This window comes from Anticarsia gemmatalis, chromosome 28, assembly GCF_050436995.1.
Source record: "Anticarsia gemmatalis isolate Benzon Research Colony breed Stoneville strain chromosome 28, ilAntGemm2 primary, whole genome shotgun sequence".
In the NCBI taxonomy this organism is placed as follows: domain Eukaryota; kingdom Metazoa; phylum Arthropoda; class Insecta; order Lepidoptera; family Erebidae; genus Anticarsia; species Anticarsia gemmatalis.
Window position 1 is genome coordinate 3,323,154 of NC_134772.1, and position 19,655 is coordinate 3,342,808.

General features: G+C 37.2%; 1 protein-coding gene and 1 long non-coding RNA gene across 2 annotated transcripts; one reads left to right on the top strand and one right to left on the bottom strand.

The window, feature by feature from the left end:
• Nucleotides 1-229: 229 nt before the first annotated feature.
• Nucleotides 230-19,388, bottom strand: LOC142984836 (toll-like receptor 3). Its single transcript, XM_076132685.1, has 10 exons — nt 19,275-19,388; nt 14,916-14,986; nt 14,527-14,661; nt 13,532-13,749; nt 12,374-12,571; nt 11,179-11,378; nt 10,376-10,583; nt 2,141-2,319; nt 1,201-1,334; nt 230-447 (listed from the first exon to the last, which is right to left on the bottom strand). The coding sequence occupies exons 2-10, from the start codon at nt 14,980-14,982 to the stop codon at nt 305-307; spliced, it is 1,482 nt and encodes a 493-aa protein (XP_075988800.1). The 5' UTR covers nt 14,983-14,986; nt 19,275-19,388; the 3' UTR covers nt 230-304.
• LOC142984837 (uncharacterized) lies at nt 5,058-7,079 on the top strand. Its single transcript, XR_012960167.1, has 3 exons — nt 5,058-5,169; nt 6,237-6,395; nt 6,940-7,079. It is a non-coding gene; the product is annotated as an uncharacterized LOC142984837 (long non-coding RNA).
• Nucleotides 19,389-19,655: the final 267 nt, after the last annotated feature.

Here is a 19,655-nt window from a genome sequence, read left to right on the forward strand (position 1 = left end):
CTTCGCACAAATATAAATATAAATACAATAAACACATAGCTAAACTATGTATTTTCATGAGAAATTGAATAATCACAGTTTCAGTCGGGAGTTTGTAAGGATCGTACCGAGTGGCGTTCTTTGGTCTCTGCCTACCCCTTCGGAAAAATGTCATGATAATATGTCTGTACGTTTGCTTTTTTCCCTTCCACAAACTCTCACATTTTCGATAGGATTTCAAAAAACCACATTTATATATTAAAAATCTTTAATTACAAACTAAAATTACAAAATATATGTTTTTAATAAACTTTTCTTAAATAACTTAAAAGTAATTGTCTTCTGCCGGTGCTCGTTTGTAGAACGCGCGTGATGTATCGACCGGGCCTCGAAGTCCCAGCCATGCGAAGTAGCCGTGACGCCACATTAACATCAAACCTAGCATCAAGGGTACGGCCAGAAGGACACCTGTCAAACAGAAAATAATATTATTTAGTCATCATCTATACTAATATATAAAACTGAAGAGTTTGTTTGTTTGAATGTGCTAATCTCAGTAACTACAGGTCCGATTTGAAAAATTATTTTAGTGTTAAATAGCCTATGGGCTATATATCATTACGCTACGAGCAATAGGAGCAGAGTACCATTAAAAAATGTTACAAAAACGGGGAAAATTTTGACCCATTCTCTCTTATGCGACGCTGACGCGGGTCAGCTAGTCAATAATAATATGGTTAAGTTAACTGCCTCCGTGGCGCAGTGGTTTAGGTCGCCACGCCGCCGCCGCTACCATTGCGTCGAGAGGTTCGATTCCCACACGGATCGGGTCTGGTTGTACTTTGTGTCCGTTGTTTGTATGTTTGTATCAGTCCCCGCGACGCAAGTGCGGGAGTTGTCTTTATAAAAATATAAAAAAAACACCAGCCGCGTGGTTCGACATCTCAGGTTAAGCTGCGTTCTTAAAGGTTGGTCTATAGATGGGTGACTATATAATACATAACGAGTTCCTCCCTGTTTCGCAAGCCACGTTAAATTGTCTTTTTCAAAGATTTTTGACAGTCGTCAACAGTAGTCAGAAGCTTGAAAGTCTGACAACCAGTCTTACTTAGGGGTATTGTGTTATAACCCAGGTAAAAAGTGGAGGTCCGATAGGCAGTCGCTCCATGTAAAATACTAGTATTCAGGTATAGAGTACAAAACTATCTGTCTCTTTCTCACCTATGAGTAGACCGAGTAGAATAGCGCCGTCTCTCTCAGGCCTGTTGCCGTACTTGTCAACACAGCGCATGGTACGGTGGATATCGTGGAGGTGCTTCATGGTGTATCCTCGCATCTCTATGGGTTCTTGACAACTGAAAGAAAGAAGAGATTAGGTTGAGTTTCAGGGAAGAATAATAGATTGGATGCAGATGCTGATGACTTCGACTACGGCGAAAAAATTACGACGGGAAAATTCTACCTTGTGACGTCTTCATCGTGATATCTCACGGGAAAATTCTACCATGTGACGTTTTCATCAAGACAAATCTCGGGAAAATTCTACCATGTGACGTTTTCATCATGAGACCTCCCGGGAAAATGCTACCACTGATGTCTTCATCAAGAAAACGCTCGGAAAAATTCTACCATGTGACGTCTTTATCATGAAGACTTCCGGGAAAATTCTACCACGTGACGTTTTCATTATGATGTCTCCCGGGAAAATTCTACCATGTGACGTCCATATTCTAAAATCTCCCAGGAACATTCTACCACGTGACGTCTCCATCATGAAATATCCCGGAAGATTGTGCCCCGTGATCATGAAATCTGACGGGAAAATTCTACCACGTGTCGTCTTTACCTACCATGATATCTATTCATCATGAAGTCTCCCGGGAACTTCTTCGTCTGCGACATTATCTACGTCTTCGTCTGCGACAATGTCTACGTCTTCATCTACGACATTATCTACGACTTCGTCTACGTTTATGTCTACGTCTACTTCTACGTCTACGTCTATGTCTACAACTTCGTTTACGCCTACGTCTACGACTTCTTCTACGTCTTCGTCTACGACGTCTTCTACGTCTACGTCTACGACTTCGTCTACGACTAAGTCTACGACTACAACTACGTTTACTCAACGATCAAAACCAATCATTAGAACACTACTCACATCATGAGCGAAGAGTTCCCTCCCCTGTTCTCCACGGTGACTGTGAGGATGTCTACCATCCATTGCGTGGAGCAGTCACACAGGTACGGGTTGTCTGACACGTCCACCTTCTCCAGGAGGTCCCAGCGAGACAGCAGGCGGGAGTCCACTTCAGACAGATTGTTGGAGTGGAGGTATAACTGAAAGAAAATTTCACTTTTGTTAAAAAGGTTCTTAAAGACTGGTCGTGTGGTTTGGGTAATTGGGTATAGAGTTGTTGTGTTTGCGATTGAGGAACAAGAGGTTTTAGGTTTGATTCTCAAGTCGTGTAAATTGTAATTATGTACATATAGCGGAAGTTAAAAAACTAATTGTGTGTAATTATGTACACAAAATATAGCGTAAATTAAAATTCTGTAACATGGACAATTACGTCGACTTAAAAGGAACTAGCTAGAGTAGCTAGACGAGAAACTACCTATGTGGCTCGTTCCGTAGTGTATCGAACTGCCAAGCAGTGGTTTCCGGTTTGAATTACGAGTCGGGCCAAATTAATATTGCTGAGCTTTTCTTTTAAATAAAATAAATAAATTTAACCCATTAATGTCCCACTGCTGGCAAGGGTCTCCTCCCGTAATGAGGGAGGGGTTAGGCCTTGAGTCCACCACGCTGGCCAAGTGCGGGTTGGGGACTTTGCATGCCCTCAATAACTTTTTTAAACAAATTTTAGGCATGCAAGGTTTCCTCACGATGTTTTCCTTCACCGTTGGAGCATGTGATAATTATTTATTATACACACATAACTTCGAAAAGTCATTGGTGTGTTGCCTCGGGTTCGAACCTGCGACCACTTGCGTGGGAGGTGTCAACTTATACCACTCGGCTATCACTGCTAATTTCTTTTACTAAATCAATTTATACTTATTATGTTCATAGCGGACCCGGCAGTAATAGCCATTCTGACAACGTATTATGATATTCATACCTTGATTATAATGATTTATTTTAGTAATTAACAAGATATCTGTGGAAAATTCTAAATCTAAGTTATTTCAAACTTTTACCAATTTGGACAATTAGACTTAACCACACTGCGGGCTCTTACAGCAACACAATACAAGTATTAAGTTATTATCTCATTACATTCGTGATTCAGTAATCTACCAAATGTCAATTTGATCATCGTTGGTGATAACTAACTACAAACAAAAATAAAATGCATTCATCTGATAGAAATCCTGAACTCATTATTATTATACATCCGTTATCAGAACAAGAGAAAGGTCAATCCTTGTCCCTTTGACATCAATTAAAAATACATTTTCGGTCATTGTGGTTCATTTATACGTATCCACTAGCCTTTAAACCGCAGCTTTGCTTAATTGAATGAATTGAATTTTCAAAACTCCTCTCTTACCCGCAGTTTCTGAGTACATTTAGCGGTAGTTTATCTATTCAATAGCGTTTTTTTTCGTATAAGTTTTAACGCTATTGAATAGATAAACTGCCGCTAAATGTACCTCAGAAACCGGGGGATAGTGCTCCTCTACACTTCATAAGGAATCTTTAGATCAAATTTCAAGTTTCTACGCTCAGTAGTTTCGGCTGTGCGTTGTCCATCAGTCAGTTAGTAACGAAAGAGTTTTATATTTATTTATAATATTACGTCTATTATAGCCGAAGGTGTAGGCAGAGGTGTATGAAATATCCACGTATGTTTGTTACTCTTTCACGATAAAACTACTGGACGGATTGTAATGAAATTTGGTATACTAATAGCTTATAAACTAGATTAACACTAAGAATACTTTTTATCCCAGAAAATCTTTTGACGCGAACGAAATAGCGAGCTGAAACTAGTACACTACAAATTCAAAAAACGATCAATAGCACTTTGTGACTATCTGGGACATACCTGGAAATCGAAACGTGTTTAGCAGACGGATACACCGACCGCGCCATAAAAGCAGTTATTTCATTTATTGATAGAATAATCAACTGATATTCCATCAAGTAATTAAACGGCTTCCGTTAAATTAAATACATTGTTGTAATATAATTCGGTTAGTTAACCTTTTGGGTACAAAGGTGTTGACACTAAAGCAGTGCAGGCAAAATGTGGAAGACATCTTTATATTTAAATATTTTCGTTTATTTCTTTTGTCAATTTGAATTGTGTAATTTTGAACGAGTAAGTATATATTTTAAATTATAATTTACTAACGGACTGGCCCGGTTTCGCCTGTATTTGTTGATTATTATACAGATATAGCTAATTTATTTTCAGTAGGAATTTTGATTCCACCAAATAAACCGTGTCCCGACAGTTACAAACATATAAAAAAAGATTTTTCCAATTTAGTTTAACTGTCCAAAAGTTATAAATTTCAGTGACAATTTTATGTTTACATAGATTATATTAAATACATATAATGACATATATGCTAGCTCGCTTTTCTTTGTAAAAATAATACAATATATGAATGTAAAAAAAGCAGAAGAAGTTTGTAAAGAACTTTAGCAAGTAGCGTTCTCAGTCTCGCTTTCCCACTACCGCCATGGGAAATAGGTGTAACTTGAAAATTTACTATATTGTATTTTTTTTTTGTTTTTCTTCTTTGGGATCCTAGCTTTCTGCCTAATTCCGCCAAATAACTTGACTGCTAAGCAACCACGTCGAAACAAAAGTCCTATATAATACTAGCTGACCCGGCAGACGTTGTTCTGCCATATAAGGGGTATGAAATATAGATGTTGGCCGATTCTCAGACCTACTCAATATGCTCACAAAATTTCATGAGAATCGGTCAAGCCGTTTCGGAGGAGTACGGCAACGAAAACTGTGACGCGAGAATTTTATATATTAGATATTATGTATGTTTATTTTTCAGTCATTCTACTTAAGCACAGAGCGTCCCGTGCTGACGTATGTCAATAGTTCATATCTGACATATGCCAGGATTATTAGCCGTCGCGTCGGTCGACAAGACCCGAGACATTACACTGATATGTATCTGAAATCTGCTGTGACTATTGATAATAATTTGAAGGTACTATTTTATGTTTCTATACTATAAAATCAAATAAAATGGTATGGTTAGTGGTCAACCTAGTGTCAAAGTTGTTCAAGCCACAAAGGCCTTTGACATGGCTTAACGACTGTTATCTTAGTAAACAACAACCGGTACCGCGATTCTGTACAACTATCGAGTATCGACTACCGACTTGCTATCGAAAAATTTTGTATGAAAAATTGATCAGCGCCCCTAGCGGATTTTCGCAACAACTATGTTCTTCAATGGCGCCATTTTCCACCAAACATTAAAATAAAATAAAATTAAATATTTTTTTTTTAGCTGGAGCGCACTTAGGGGCATTTTTATTTAAAGAACAAATTTTCAGAACGAATCATTTTTTCACTTTAAATGTCAAGTTTTCGATACTCGATAGGTCGCGATTCTCTGCCGGATTGCTGCCGGTTTCCTAACGAGTAGCTCGATAGTAATGTATGGTATTCGATAGCGTGACGTTAGTATCGAATGTACAGAATCGAGGTACGGGACCGACTATTTACGTGCCGTACGAGACGCTCAGTTCTAATACCACTATGCGGTCACCCATCCATGGAATGATCGCGCCAAGGGTTGCTTAACCCACTGATCGTTTACCGACCGGTGAGCGAAAGCGGTGTTTCTATTATGATGTGTGAGTCGTGTCGAGTGGTCTAAGGTTGCATCTAACACGCAAGTGGTCGACGGTTCGAATCCGAGGCAACACACTAATGGCTAATCAAAGTTTAAAAACCTGGCCTCTATGATTTGGGCGGTAATAATTCCCTGGCCGGGCAAAATTCTATTGGTCTTTTCTGTATATTGTATTATTACCGATAACAGTCCATCCTTTGGAAACTTGAAACCGGTATATATAGGTACATAGAGTAATAGTTTCACCTCCTATTACATAAGACTAACATTATAAATGGCGAAAAGTAGATGTATTTCGTTCTCTTCTACCTAAACTTTCAGGTATAAAACGCGTGATGTAATGTAACGTACGCTTTTTTCCCACAGTGGTTGACACATACCAAAAATAATCCACAGTATGTAATTTTTTTCAGGTTGACTTATATTTCTATCAACTACTAACAAGTGGATATCAGCCGAGTTTTGTAGAGTTGCACTTTAAATTCTGTTATATGATACAACATGATCAGATCTTTGGCTCCCAGATTAAAAGAGAATTGGATAAAATGAAGATTTCATGCCCTTGCCCGCCTGTAAGTATTAATTAAATTATTTATTGTTTGTTTAAAGGACGCGTAGCCCGATATCCCACTACAAACTTACTAACACTAGGTACTAATTACTAGGCCTGTTAATATTATAAAAGCGAAAGTTTGTGAGGATCGGTGTATGTTCGTTGATCTTTTACGAAAATCCACTGAACGAATTTTGATGAAAAGTGTCTAAATGACTACTACTGACATTTAAAATACTTTTTACTGTGTAAAATATTTTCATATTGACAAAGTTACGTGTTGTGTATTAGAAAAATTATCACTTGTTATACGGTGAAGGAAAACATCGTGTTAAAACCTTACATGCCTGAGGGTTTTATAAACTAACTAACTGAGCTAACAACAAAGAAACAACCTCGGAAAGCGTGGCTTAACCTCAGAGATCGATCCACGCGGCTGTCGTTAACCCATAGAGTAATATAGAATATTTACTCCTAACCATAGTATATTTATAATATTAATCAAATAATTATGAAAAAGACGATCGAAAAATGGCATTTTCTTATTATTTTTTCAATTTCAGGGCACCTACAACTTTACAGGTATGGCAGTACCATTTATACCGAAGAATTTCCCTTTTCGCCAGGGTCGTATATATTGCAATATGACCTACACTGTTAACGGCGTTCCCACCAAATTCGGTCAAGCTTATATCGATATGGAGATAAAACAAATAACTGCACGTAAAAAACAAACATAATTTAATAAATTATTTTGTCATCATCAGCCTAGCCTTTCTTCCAAACTATGTTAGAGTCGGCTTCCAGTCTCACCGGATGCAGCTGAATACCAGTGTTTTACATGGAGCGTTTGCCTATCTGACCTCCACAACCCAGTTACCTAGGCTATAACACGATACTAAGTAAGACTGGTTGTCAGACTTTCAAGCTTCTGACTACTGTTAACGACTGTCAAAGATCTATAGAAGTCACAGTCGGGACCCACAGTTTAATGTGCCTTCCGGAACACGGAGGAACTTGATATTTATAAGATGGCTGTTGTTAACTTAATTATTCATCGTATGGTTAGCGCCTTAGCGGTCAACCTAGTGTCAAAGATGTTCAAGCCGCCCGAGAGGTCTTTGACGTGGCTTAACGACTGTTATCTTAATTGACAACAACCGGGACCGATTTTTTACGTGCTCTCCGAAGCACGGAGAAGCTCAGCTCAAATACCACTATGCGGCCACCCATCTATGTATATAATGTCCACGCCTAAATTGCTTAACCGATCGTTTACCGAAATAAACATTTTCCTTTTATTCCACATCATTATAATTTAAATTAAATAAATCATTGTAATTTAATTCAACCATTTTATGGAAATAATTGAACCTAATTCACTACCTAAAACTTTTCTTTATTTTTTTTCTATTGTGCACTTTTGGTGTAGTGGTTAACGTGGTCGCCTCAATAAATGTAGGTGCGTGGTTCGAACCCTACTGGGAACAAATATCACGAAAAGCTGCTCTGAGCCTGGTTGTAAATCTATACTAATATTATAAAGCTGAAGAGTTTGTTTGTTTGTTTGAACACGCTTATTTCAGGAACTACTGGTCCGATTTGAAAAGTTCTTTCTTTGTTACGTAGCCCATTTATCGAGGAAGGCCATAGGCTATATATCATCACGCTACGACCAATACGAGCAGAGTACTGGTAAAAAATGTTACAAAAACGGGGAAAATTATGACCCATTCTCTCTTATGTGACGCAAGCAAAGTTGCGCGGGTCAGCTAGTTCATCTATATAAAGTACCAATGTAGAAATATATAAGTATGTTTATCAGTCATTTGGTTACCATAGTACAAGCTCTGCTTAGTTTGGAATCAGATGACCGTGTGTGAGTTGTCCAATGATATTTATTTATTTTATGATAAGTAGTCATACAACTTTTTATTTTAAATACTATGTGCTTATTATGAATAATAAATGAAACCATGTTTTACACTCTACGTCAACCGTGACCATGCATTTCCTTAGTATTAGTAAACATGCTATAATTATACATTTTTATAAAAATATGTACTGAATGACTGGTAAAAAGGTAATAATGTAGGTATCCTATTAATATTATAAATGCGAAAGTTTGTGAGTATGTATAAATGTTTGTTACTCTTTCACGCACAAACTACCGAACTGATTACGATGAAATTTGGTATACAGGTAGCTGAAGACCCAGAATGATTCATACATTTTATCCCACCGGACTATGAGAGTGAAGGAATAGAGAGTGTACCTGTGTATTGTGCACACACTTGGATACTATAAACAAAGTCCTGCCCCGCTGGCCAGTTTCAATGAAACCGCCGTAGCCAGTTGTCAGCTAGGACATAATTATTTCTCATTAATTTTATTCCAATTATGTACAACTAGCTGACCCGTGCAACTTCGATTGCGTCACATAATTTTCCCCCTCTTTGTAACATTCTTCGTTGCTACTCCGCTCCTAATGGCCGAAGCGTGATGTTATATAGCCTATAACCTTCCTCGATAAATGGACTATCTAACACCGAAAAAATTTTTCAAATCGGACCCGTAGTTCCTGAGATTAGTGGGTTCAAACAAAGAAACAAACGCTTTAGCTTTATAATATTAGTATAGATTAGTATAGATTTTAACTTTCACTACCTTACTAATACATTTATATTTAATTTCGTAATTGGCAAAATCCAAGACCAGTATTCTATTGTTTTCGTTCATGAATATTAATTATTAATAAGAAATATGTTTATGTGCATATAAATTACTAGCTGACTTGTGCAACTTTGCTTGCGTCACATGAGAGCGAATGGGTAAAAATTTTCCTCGTTTTTGTAACATTTATATTGCTACTCCGCTCCTAATGGCGTAGCGTGATGTTATGTAGCCTATAGCCCTCCTCGATAAATGGGCTATCTAACTCACTGAAATATTTTTTCAAATCGGACCAGTAGTTCCTGAGATTAGCGCGTTCAAACAAACAAACAAACTCTTCCGCTTTATAATATTAGTATAGATATTACAATGACACTATATTAGTAGCTCGTAACCGGCGGTCCTGTATGACAAGATATATGGATGTGAATGAAGCAAGGGAAGTTTGAAAGGATCGTACCACGTGGCAATCTTTGATCTCTGCTTACTCTTACGGGGAGCTCTACTTTCTTTCTTATCGCATGGTTAAATTCAAAAGTAAGTTAAGTAGTTTCAAAGATCTAAGCATTACATACATACAGACATAGGGACAGACGCGGGAAGTGATTTTATATTATTGATGAAAGTCATCGACATTTACAAACAGTTTAATTTGGCTGTTAAATATGCACTTACTGATAAATTAATTAAGTAAGATTGGTCATCAATTTAGTTTCATTAAAGTAAGGTTAAATAATACGGAAGGTCAATTAACTATGATTATGCAAAAATGCTAATATACAGGAACATAATACGCAAATTATAATTGAAGTTGCAAATTTCTAGATATTTTTAGTAATAGATTTCTCGTCGTCATGGCGCTACCATTGCGTCGGGAGGTAGTGGGTTGGATCCAACACGGAACAAATATTTGTGCGATCCACAAATAGTTGTTTCGGGTCTGGTTGTATTTTGTGTCTGTTGTTTATATTGTTGTCAAGGTTAACGCGACACAAGAGCAAAAAACTAACGCGTAACTTTGGTTCCCGACTGAGGAGCAAACCCAGCCCAAGTCTATCCCACAAAGGTTTAATAATACCTATATCTTCAAAAGATCTAATCCCCGGTTTCTGTACCTCGATTCTGTACAACTATCGAGTACCGACAACCGGCTAGCTATCGAAATTTTGACATTTAGAATGTACTGCTAAAATGTTTCCTACGACACCCGCCAGAGGCGCTGATCAGATTTTCATACAAAATTTCTCGATGACAGTTCGGTTGTCGGTAGTCAATAGTAGTAGAGAATCGAGGCACTGAGTACATTTAGCGGTTGTCGTCACTTACCTCCTTAACCATGGGCCAGTCATAATTCTCTCCAATCTCATCAGGCTTGGCGAGGGCCTTAGGGTCCACGTAGCTCAGGCTAGGGTTGAAGCTCATGTGGAGACGCTGAAGGTTCTCCAGGCCGGCGAGGGCACCAGCTCCGATGCGTTTGAGAGACGGCATGTTGCACATGTGTAACTCTTCCAATTTACGGAGACGAGGGAAACCGCTGGAACAAACACGATAAGTTTAATACTCAAAAATTTTTGTAACTACGAATTGTTCTAAAGCCTTATCCTTTAAAAAGTACGTGGTGAATTCAAGGCCTAACCTTTTACCTCGTTCCGGGAGGTGACTCCCTCCCAAACGGTGGGACAGTAATGGGTTTTTATTAAAGTCTCAACATGTTAACTCTATCACTATTTTGTGATAAAAGAATGGATTAAAATTTGGTTTTTAGAAAATTTGCTATCAATTGTGTACAGGAAGATTATTTCGTAAGTAAACTTTGTATGGTAAACTTTGTATCTCGATACGGGCATGCCTAGTGAGAAGACCACCAGATATTGTTCCTACCGTTAAGAATGTATCAGCTTTAGATATAGAAATAATGTGAAGTGTTTATTTTAGAAACTTGTATTTGTCTATTGCTGCAATAAATATTTTTCATTTTCATTTTTTTTTCATGGTTAAAATCCTTACCAGTTTCTTTTATTTTATTACCATTTAGATTTCCTAAGCTGATGGTCTAATTCCTATCATTTATAAGGAAATGGAAATGAGATAAATATTAAATACAAAAGAAATACCAAACAGAAACTCACGGATAATCTTCAGAATCCATATCCAGCTCCACAATCTTATTCTGATTGAGGTTCAGGTAGACCAGGTTCTTGGTCTCGTCTAACTCCTGAGGGACGGCGGTCAGCTTGTTGTCGCTGAGGTCCAGGCGCTCCAGGTAGCGAGGGATGTGGAGGAACTTCTCAGGAATCGCGTCCAATTCGCACGAACGCATCCTTAAAATCTGTAAAAATGGTGGTACAGTGACATCTAGTGAAGAGTAGCGGAAATATTTTTGTTGAGATGCAGTTTTTTTTCGTTGGAGGTCAGGTGTTTTGATGCTAGTTATATGTCCTGTTATTACTTCCTGATAACTATAGTCTTACTTATCAGATGAATTTATGAACTAATCTTTCACTAAACTAAATAAGCAGTGATAGCCGAGTGGTATAAGTTGACACCTCCCACGCAAGTGGTCGCAAGTTCGAACCCGAGGCAACACACCAATGACTTTTCGAAGTTATGTGTGTATTAGAAATAATTATCACATGCTCCAACGGTGAAGGAAAACATCGTGAGGAAACCTTGCATGCCTAAAATTTGTTTAATACATTTATTGAGGGCATGCAAAGTCCCCAACCCGCACTTGGCCAGCGTGGTGGACTCAAGGCCTAACCCCTCCCTCATTACGGGAGGAGACCCTTGCCCAGCAGTGGGACAGTAACGGGTTAAATTTATTTATTTTTATTTTTTAATCTTTCACTATTATTTTCAAATGAACGCTCGTTAGGTATAGGTACTCGAAAATGTAGGCAGAGGTGTATGGAATATAACTACGTTTCGCTTTTTAAAGTAGTCCCATGTTATTACATTTCTTATTGGTATATACCAGGCACATAACCAAAGTCAAACGTACTATTGAGAAATAGTCTAATATAAATAAGAAAACCCAATAGCACTCTGCGCGACGCGGGAATCGAATCCCTGATTAGCACTCATATACACTACTGCCCACTACTACTGCTACCTTAAAACAGTAAAAAATCTATTGTACATACCTTCAACCTTGAAAGTCTGACAACTTACCAAATGGTATCGTGTTATATCCCAGGTAACTGGGTTGTGGAGGTCAGATAGGCAGTCGCTACATGTAAACTACTGGTATTCAGCTATATCCGGTGAGACTGGAAGCTGACTCCAACATAGTTTGGAAAGAAGGCTAAGCTGATATATACATACCTTCAACAAAGGCAGACTGGAGATAGCAATAAGAGTAGGGTAATCTATCGTAGTGAGAGGGTTTCCACTGAGGTCCAGCTCCTCCAGCTCGGCCAAGTGCTCGAACAGGTCCGCGTTCAGCGAGTGAAGGTCGTTGTGAGCCAGGTTCAGGATCCTCATCGCTGCTAGAGGCTCGTATTCTTCTGGAGCGAAGCGACCCTGAGAAATGAGGTTTTAAATATGTTGTAAAGTTATGAATGTTTAATGTATAATAGAATACGGGAATTAACGCGAACACGCATTTTAAGTCAGTCTGGGACCACGGCGAGTGCAACCTGCGCCGAAACGTTAGGCATTTTAAGGTAAAATGCGTGTTCGCGTTAATTCCCGTATTCTATTATACATTAAACATGCAACACGAGAGTTTAAAAGTTATGAATGTGTATTTGAAAAGATGAAGAAGAATGAAAGAGTTGTTTATAGTAAGAATAATTTAATGAATATAATAACAGCGCTTAACGCACATACGCAATTTCTCGCCTACACCTTCGAAATAATTATTAACTGAAGAAAGATAATTTTGTATGGTTTCATCTTTGACATCGGTCGGTGCCGTCTGAGCGCGGATCGTGGTTTATAAAGTTTTGCATTTATTTATTATAAAAGATAAGTAAACCTCTATGATAGGCGCTGTCTCCACGGGCGAGAGAAACGCGACGAGTCCGCCCTTGTATCGTCGGACAATCTCCACGAACGAGCGATAATTCCGCCGCGTATCGTCGCGAGTCGTAACGGAATCGCAGAGATTCCGCGGCGACTCGTAACGGTATTCCCGCGTTTTCCTTGTTTAAAAAGCTTCTCGAAACAAGAGGCATCATTGAAAATAAATGACGCTGCATTTGACAGCGCGCTCGTTGCCACTCGTCGTATCGCGGCGATATTATGTGGAGACGGTTCCATAGAGAGTGTATAGAAATACGTGGCACAGCGCCTAATAAAACCCTCATTATTATTAGAAATGCAATTTCTCAATTGTTTAAAATATTATTACGGGGATTTTACAAATTTCAAATCATACGAGTTTCGTCGATACGATGCATAAAAAATCGTGATTGACATCACCTGTTGCAATAACAATTATTTATCGACGTACGCAACTAAAATTTTCAGCAAATTTACCTCAAAAGCATGAGGACTGAGTTTCTCCTTCGTCAGCTTGTTATAACTAAGATCTAGCACCCTCATCTGCTGTAAATCCTTGAAGCTGGCGCTCTCAATCATCTCTATCCCACATCGGGACAGGTTGAGCACCTCTATCGACAGTTCTGCTATGACTGTGATGTTGGTAAACATGTTCTCTGACAGGTCCACTTCTTTTGGGTTAAAAGCTTTCAGATCTGAAATTCAGAAATGTGTTAGTAGTTTCGAGTCGTCCATAGCCAGTTGCGCTCACCGTTCGATAAACGATCTGTGGGTTAAGCAAACGTTGGCGCGGTCATTTTATAGATGGGTGACCGCATAGTGGTATTTGAACTGGGCGTCTCCGTGCTTCGGAGGGTACGTAAAAAGTCGGTTCCGGTTGTTGTCTACTAAGATAACAGTCGTTAAGCCACGTCAAAGGCCTTTCGGGCGGCTTGAACAACTTTGACACTAGGTTGACCACTAACTATACGATGAGAGATGAGAGAGAGTTCAGGTACGATGGATTAGATAGGTACGGGTGTAAAGAGAGTGAAGCTATATAATTGTGGGTGAAAGTTAAGCTGAATTAATGAAATTCAAACATGTCTATATAAAATTTTGTATTTAGTACAAACATACATAATATCAAGCTTGTTATGCCCGAAGCTACAAGCGATGATGAATGAAGTACATGTACCTTTTTATACAGATATTTGATCTGTATAAAAATGTTGTATGTAGTAGGTACATACATACATAACATCACGTCTGTTATACCCGAAGGTACAGGCGATGATAAATTAAATACACGTATGTTTCACTAGTTATAAAGTTGATCCCTTGTAATATGTGGTGAGACTTACTGAATTGAGTTACACTGATTTTCAAAATAAAATGAATCTTACTTCAATGCAAAGTAAATTGATAGCAGAATTAAGATAGATAATTTACGATTGTGAACATTAAATTTCCAAGAAAGCAACGTGACTCACCTGCCCATTCCTGTTTACTGAAGAACTTAGTCAAACTTTGATCAAAACAATCCACTTTGTTCTCTTTGCAAGAGCACACTCTGCAAATACCAGATTCTTTGGCTACTTCATTTGACGGCGCTGGCAGTGTTGTGGCTGAAAGTGGAACTAATTAGTTCAGCTACTCGACAGTAGATGGCAGCACTAGATTATAAAAACTACATTCATGTCAACTTACGAGTAAGTCATAAAGATTACACACTAATACTATCTGTTGTTTAAATAAGAATAATACTGTCTTTATATTTCAAGCTTGTTTAAACTACAATTTATAAAGTTTAAGGTAATTTTTTACAGTGAATACAAAAAATATATAGTTTCAAAATTCTCTAATAGATGTCGCTACTCACTTTCTTGGCAAGTAATCCCGGCTACCAAAACGCTCAGGACCGCGAGAGCCGCGACGTTCCGACCCATTTTCCTGCGAACAAACAACGAAATAATCCGTGACTAATCGTATGAGACCTTGTTTCATAACTTGAAGTACAGATAAGGAGATAAGATAGTAAAAGTTGGTCGATGTAGTACTATCGGTTACAGTTTGATAATTTGCATTTATTCGGAAACTGGGTGCAGTGATACATTTCTGTTTTTTGGAGATAGCAAGTTACCGACTGATTACGTTGGCAACCAGGTATTAGAGCTGTCCGTCCCGGAAAAAGACCAAGAGGGAGACCCAAGAGCATAGAAGTGTTGCGGCGAGACATGAAGGCATGTGAGGTTGAGGAAGACGACGTCAAGGATAGGGCGAAGTGGAGTAAGAGTGTAAGGAAGGCTGACTCCACTACCATATGGGACGAATAGCCAGGAAGAGAGAGATGGAGATAGCAAAGAAGACTAATTCAAAGAAAAGGACTTCATATTTATATACAAAGTTATCCGTATTATGTTATAACCCAGGTAACTGTGTTGTGGAGCTCAGATAGGCAGTCGCTCCATGTAAAATACTGGTATCCAGCTGCATCCGGTGAGACTGGAAGCCGACTCTTAGTTGGAAGAAAGGCTAGACTGATGTATAATTCGCTCGGGTGGAATTCATATATCCCGTGTTCAAGTTATATGTTTCTGCTCCACTCATATTAGTCATAGCGGGATGTTATAACCTATAGCCTTCCTCAATAAGTGGATTATTCCACACAACATCTGTTTTTCAATTCGAAGTAATAGTTCCTGAAATTAGCGCATTCAAACATACCAAAATCTTCAGCTTTATATGTTAGTTTAGGATTCAGAATCCCATTTCTTCTACCAGTAAAAAATAAAAGGTCGGGAAAAAAGTCTTTTCGCATTATAGTATTTATGAACTTGTAATAAAATATCTTTGGCTTCAAGAATCACAAATGAGTACACGGTTCATTAGGTTTCTTTCAGTGAGCTCGTGAGGTACCCAAATATCGAGCTTTTTCGTGTAGAGAAAAGATTTTATTACAAGTTCATACATACTATAATGCGAAAAGTCTTTTTCCCCGACCTAATATGGCAGGCAGGTATTGTCAATAGTAAAACAAACTATTTATCTCTATTCAGTAAGCAGTAACATCTTTCTTAAATAAGTATAAACATTTAGGTAAGTATCTAAATTCTAGAATGTTCACGTTACACTATCAATATAGGAATCTCAAACAAAAGATAAATAAATCTGACTGATTTATTTGCGTTTAAATGACATCATTTATTTTGAAATATGACCAGTAAATAAGACAACGTGTTGTGTCTCTTATCTTAGAAACATCTTGCGTGACTCGGGAATTCCTAACTGTTTGTTTTTATTAATAGGCCGAAGGGCGACAAATAATAAACCATCCCTGGTTTAATCTATACTAATATTATAAAGCTGAAGAGTTTGTTTGTTTGTTTGAACGCGCTAATCTCAGGAACTAAGGGTCTGATTTGAAAAAAAATTCAGTGTTAGATAGCCCATTTATCGAGGAAGGCTATAGGCTATATAACATCACGCTACGGCCATTAGGAGCGGAGTAGAATCTAGCCATTCTCTCTTATGTAATGCAATCGAAGTTGAGCGGGTCAGCACGTGTATAATAGAATAGTTAATTCCCGTATTCTATTATACATGTCGACGCATCGTGTTGACTAATTAATTATTCGCAAAGAATAACTGATTAAATAATTCGTATTTATCAAATCAAACTAAACATTAATGTAAGCATTTGGTGTCTTGCCTAAATACTGATATACTAGCTGAAGCGGCAAACGTTGTTTTGCCATACATAAATTAAAAAAAAAGTGTCACTGAGGGGTATGAATAATAGATGTTGGCCGATTCTCACACCTATCTACTCAATATGCTCACAAAATTTCATCAAAATCGGTCAAGCCGTTTCGGAGGGGTATGGCAACGAAAACTGTGACGCGAGAATTTTATTATATTAGATTATTCACTTTTTGATTTTGGAACTTTAAAATGAAAGTATTTGATGGTTGTTGTACCCATTAAATACAAACAAATTGTTATTTGTTTTAAGTGCAAATATTGATTACATAAACAATATTGTAAATTAATATTAGGATTTATAAGCATCAATCGATGTGCTTTCATCAACCTTTAATAACATCTAGTTAAAAAAACATTGAAACGGTTTTGTCACAATTGACGCCATATTAATATTTGATAAAAACACATGCAATTTGGATAATAATAGATAAATTTACTGCAAAAAAATAATGTAAAAGCTTTAAAATTACTAATTAATTAGATTAGAATTTTTGATGTAAAAAGTTTATAGTTGTAACACATTGTTGTATTTTAAAACATTTTTAATTATACGTGTTCCGTTTGTGAAATACGCCATGTTGCAATATATTTTTACCGGTAAGGAAGACACGTGAGGAAGACGTGCTGTCTTATATTGTGAGTTTTTGTTTTTATAATTGTTCAGGGTGCTAGTTAAGATTAGAATAATTATTATTTTAATGTCTGCCAATGAAAGAGGAATGGGTGACGCCAGCAATGCTGACATCTCACATTCCTTTTTACCCAGATACTTTAAATTAAGTACATTTAAATGTAGTTGCTAATTTGATAGTTTTTAAAGGCTTAAGGAAAATGTCGAACTTTTACTGTTTTGACCAGACGGTTTCAGTTATAAAGATTAAAGATAATACGTTAACTTGACTACAAGATAACCTACAATTTATCTATTTTTATGACTAGGTTTCCTTTTGTATCGAGATATCAACATCCTTAGTATTTTCCGATAGAATAAACAAATAATAAGTGTGTTAAATTAGGTAAACAGGAAACGAGGCCTACTTAGTTATAAAAAGTTCTTGATTATATTTTTCTAACTAGCTGACCCGCGCAACTTCGCTTGCGTCACATAAGAGAATCATAATTTTCCCCGTTTTTGTAACATTTTTCACTGGTACTCTGCTTCTATTGGTCGTAGCGTGATGATATATAGCCTATAGCCTTCCTCGATAAACGGGCTATCTAACACTGAAAGAATTTTTCAAATCGGACCCGTAGTTCCCGAGATTAGCGCGTTCAAACAAACAAACAAACAAACTCTTCAGCTTTATTATATTAGTATAGATTATCATGCATTTATGCGCTTAGGCGTAAAGATGTGCATACAATTTGCAAGGACGGCACGTTTATAAGTTCTCATTATAGTGTATTTTCTAACAATTTGTCTCACCGGGGATCAAACTCATAACTTTGCGAGCGACTCACGTTTAAACTCAAGTTACAATTATTGAAAAAGTGAAAGGGTCTATTTCCAACAACTATTTCTGTTTACTTAACCTAATATGCCAGATAAGGGCTTGTAAAAAGCCCTTTACAAACATACAAACAAAACTGTATATTGACACACACTTACTGATAAAGAAACACAAAGGAAAAACAGTCACAATATTTCCTAGAATTTTCCAAAACACAACACAATGAGAAATATCCCCGATTTAATGAAAGTCTTTTTCAAGATCAATATTAAATTAACCTTTTGATACTTAACCAGGTCATTCATCTTTATGTGTGCCAAAGTTATAGTCAATCAATTTACCGCCAGTTCGGAATATAGGACTAATGAGAAGTGACAAAAGACACTCCCTCTTATTCATAAAAACATTATGAAAGGCTTATAAAGTGTTTTGTTTCTTTCACTCCTTAGCGAAATGAAAAAGAGTAAACATATTATAGTAGATTTTTAACTAAAATAGGTTTATAGTGTGTTTATTAATAAGAGGGACTGTCTTTAAGGCAAAAAACATTTGACTACGTTATTTTGAGGCGCTCATAGCTAGATGCGCTCACCGGTCGATAAACGATCGGTGAGATAAGCGACCTATAGCGCGGACTAACCAGAGATGGGTTGGCGTTTAGTGGTATACCAGCCGAGTGTCTCTGTTCTTCGGAGGGCACGTTAATTCGGTCCCGGCTGTTGTCAACTAAGATAACAGTCGTTAAACCATTTCAAAGGCCTTAAGGCGGCTTGAACAACTTTGACACTAGGTTGACCACTAACCATACGATAAATCCTACTAAAATACTTTAAATGCGAAAGTTTGTGAGCATCTCTTTAACACAAAAACTATTGAACAGATTTTGATAAAACTTAGCACACATATAGTTTATAACCTAGATTAACATATAGGATACTTTTTACCGGGAATTTATTCCACATTTAAGAAAACCACGGGCTTCAAACCACAGAAAACAATAAATATATATATTTCAAAATAATCACCTTATTTTTATCACAGTATATTTAACACATTTATAATTTAAACACACAATACGACTTTATTGCAGTCGATGTAGTACTAAACAAAATGGCGGCTGGAGTAGGTGCTATCTTTTATCAAACAGATAACAAATGAGTCAGGTATCTGATAAGGTTCCGTGTAAAGTATACTGTGTCAATATTATTTGTTTGTTAGTTTGTTTAATAGTCGTTATTCAGAAATAGCTTTCTAAATTCTCAGCTGTTTGTCATATGTACATAATAATATGTATGTATGTTTTTTATCTATACTACTATATATACTATAATAATATATTATAATACTATAATACTATAATATTATAAAGCTGAAGAGTTTGTTTGTTTGTTTGAACGCGCTAATCT

Bases quoted from the DNA above. Each gene is read 5' to 3' on its own strand.
- LOC142984836 (XM_076132685.1), bottom strand. From the start codon at position 14,982: ATGGGTCGGAACGTCGCGGCTCTCGCGGTCCTGAGCGTTTTGGTAGCC. The intron at 12,572-13,531 runs GTAAATTTGCTG...CTCATTTCTCAG, and splicing joins TCAGTCCTCATGCTTTTGAG to GGTCGCTTCGCTCCAGAAGA. The intron at 2,320-10,375 runs GTAAGTGACGAC...ATTTTCTTTCAG, and splicing joins ACTGGCCCATGGTTAAGGAG to TTATACCTCCACTCCAACAA.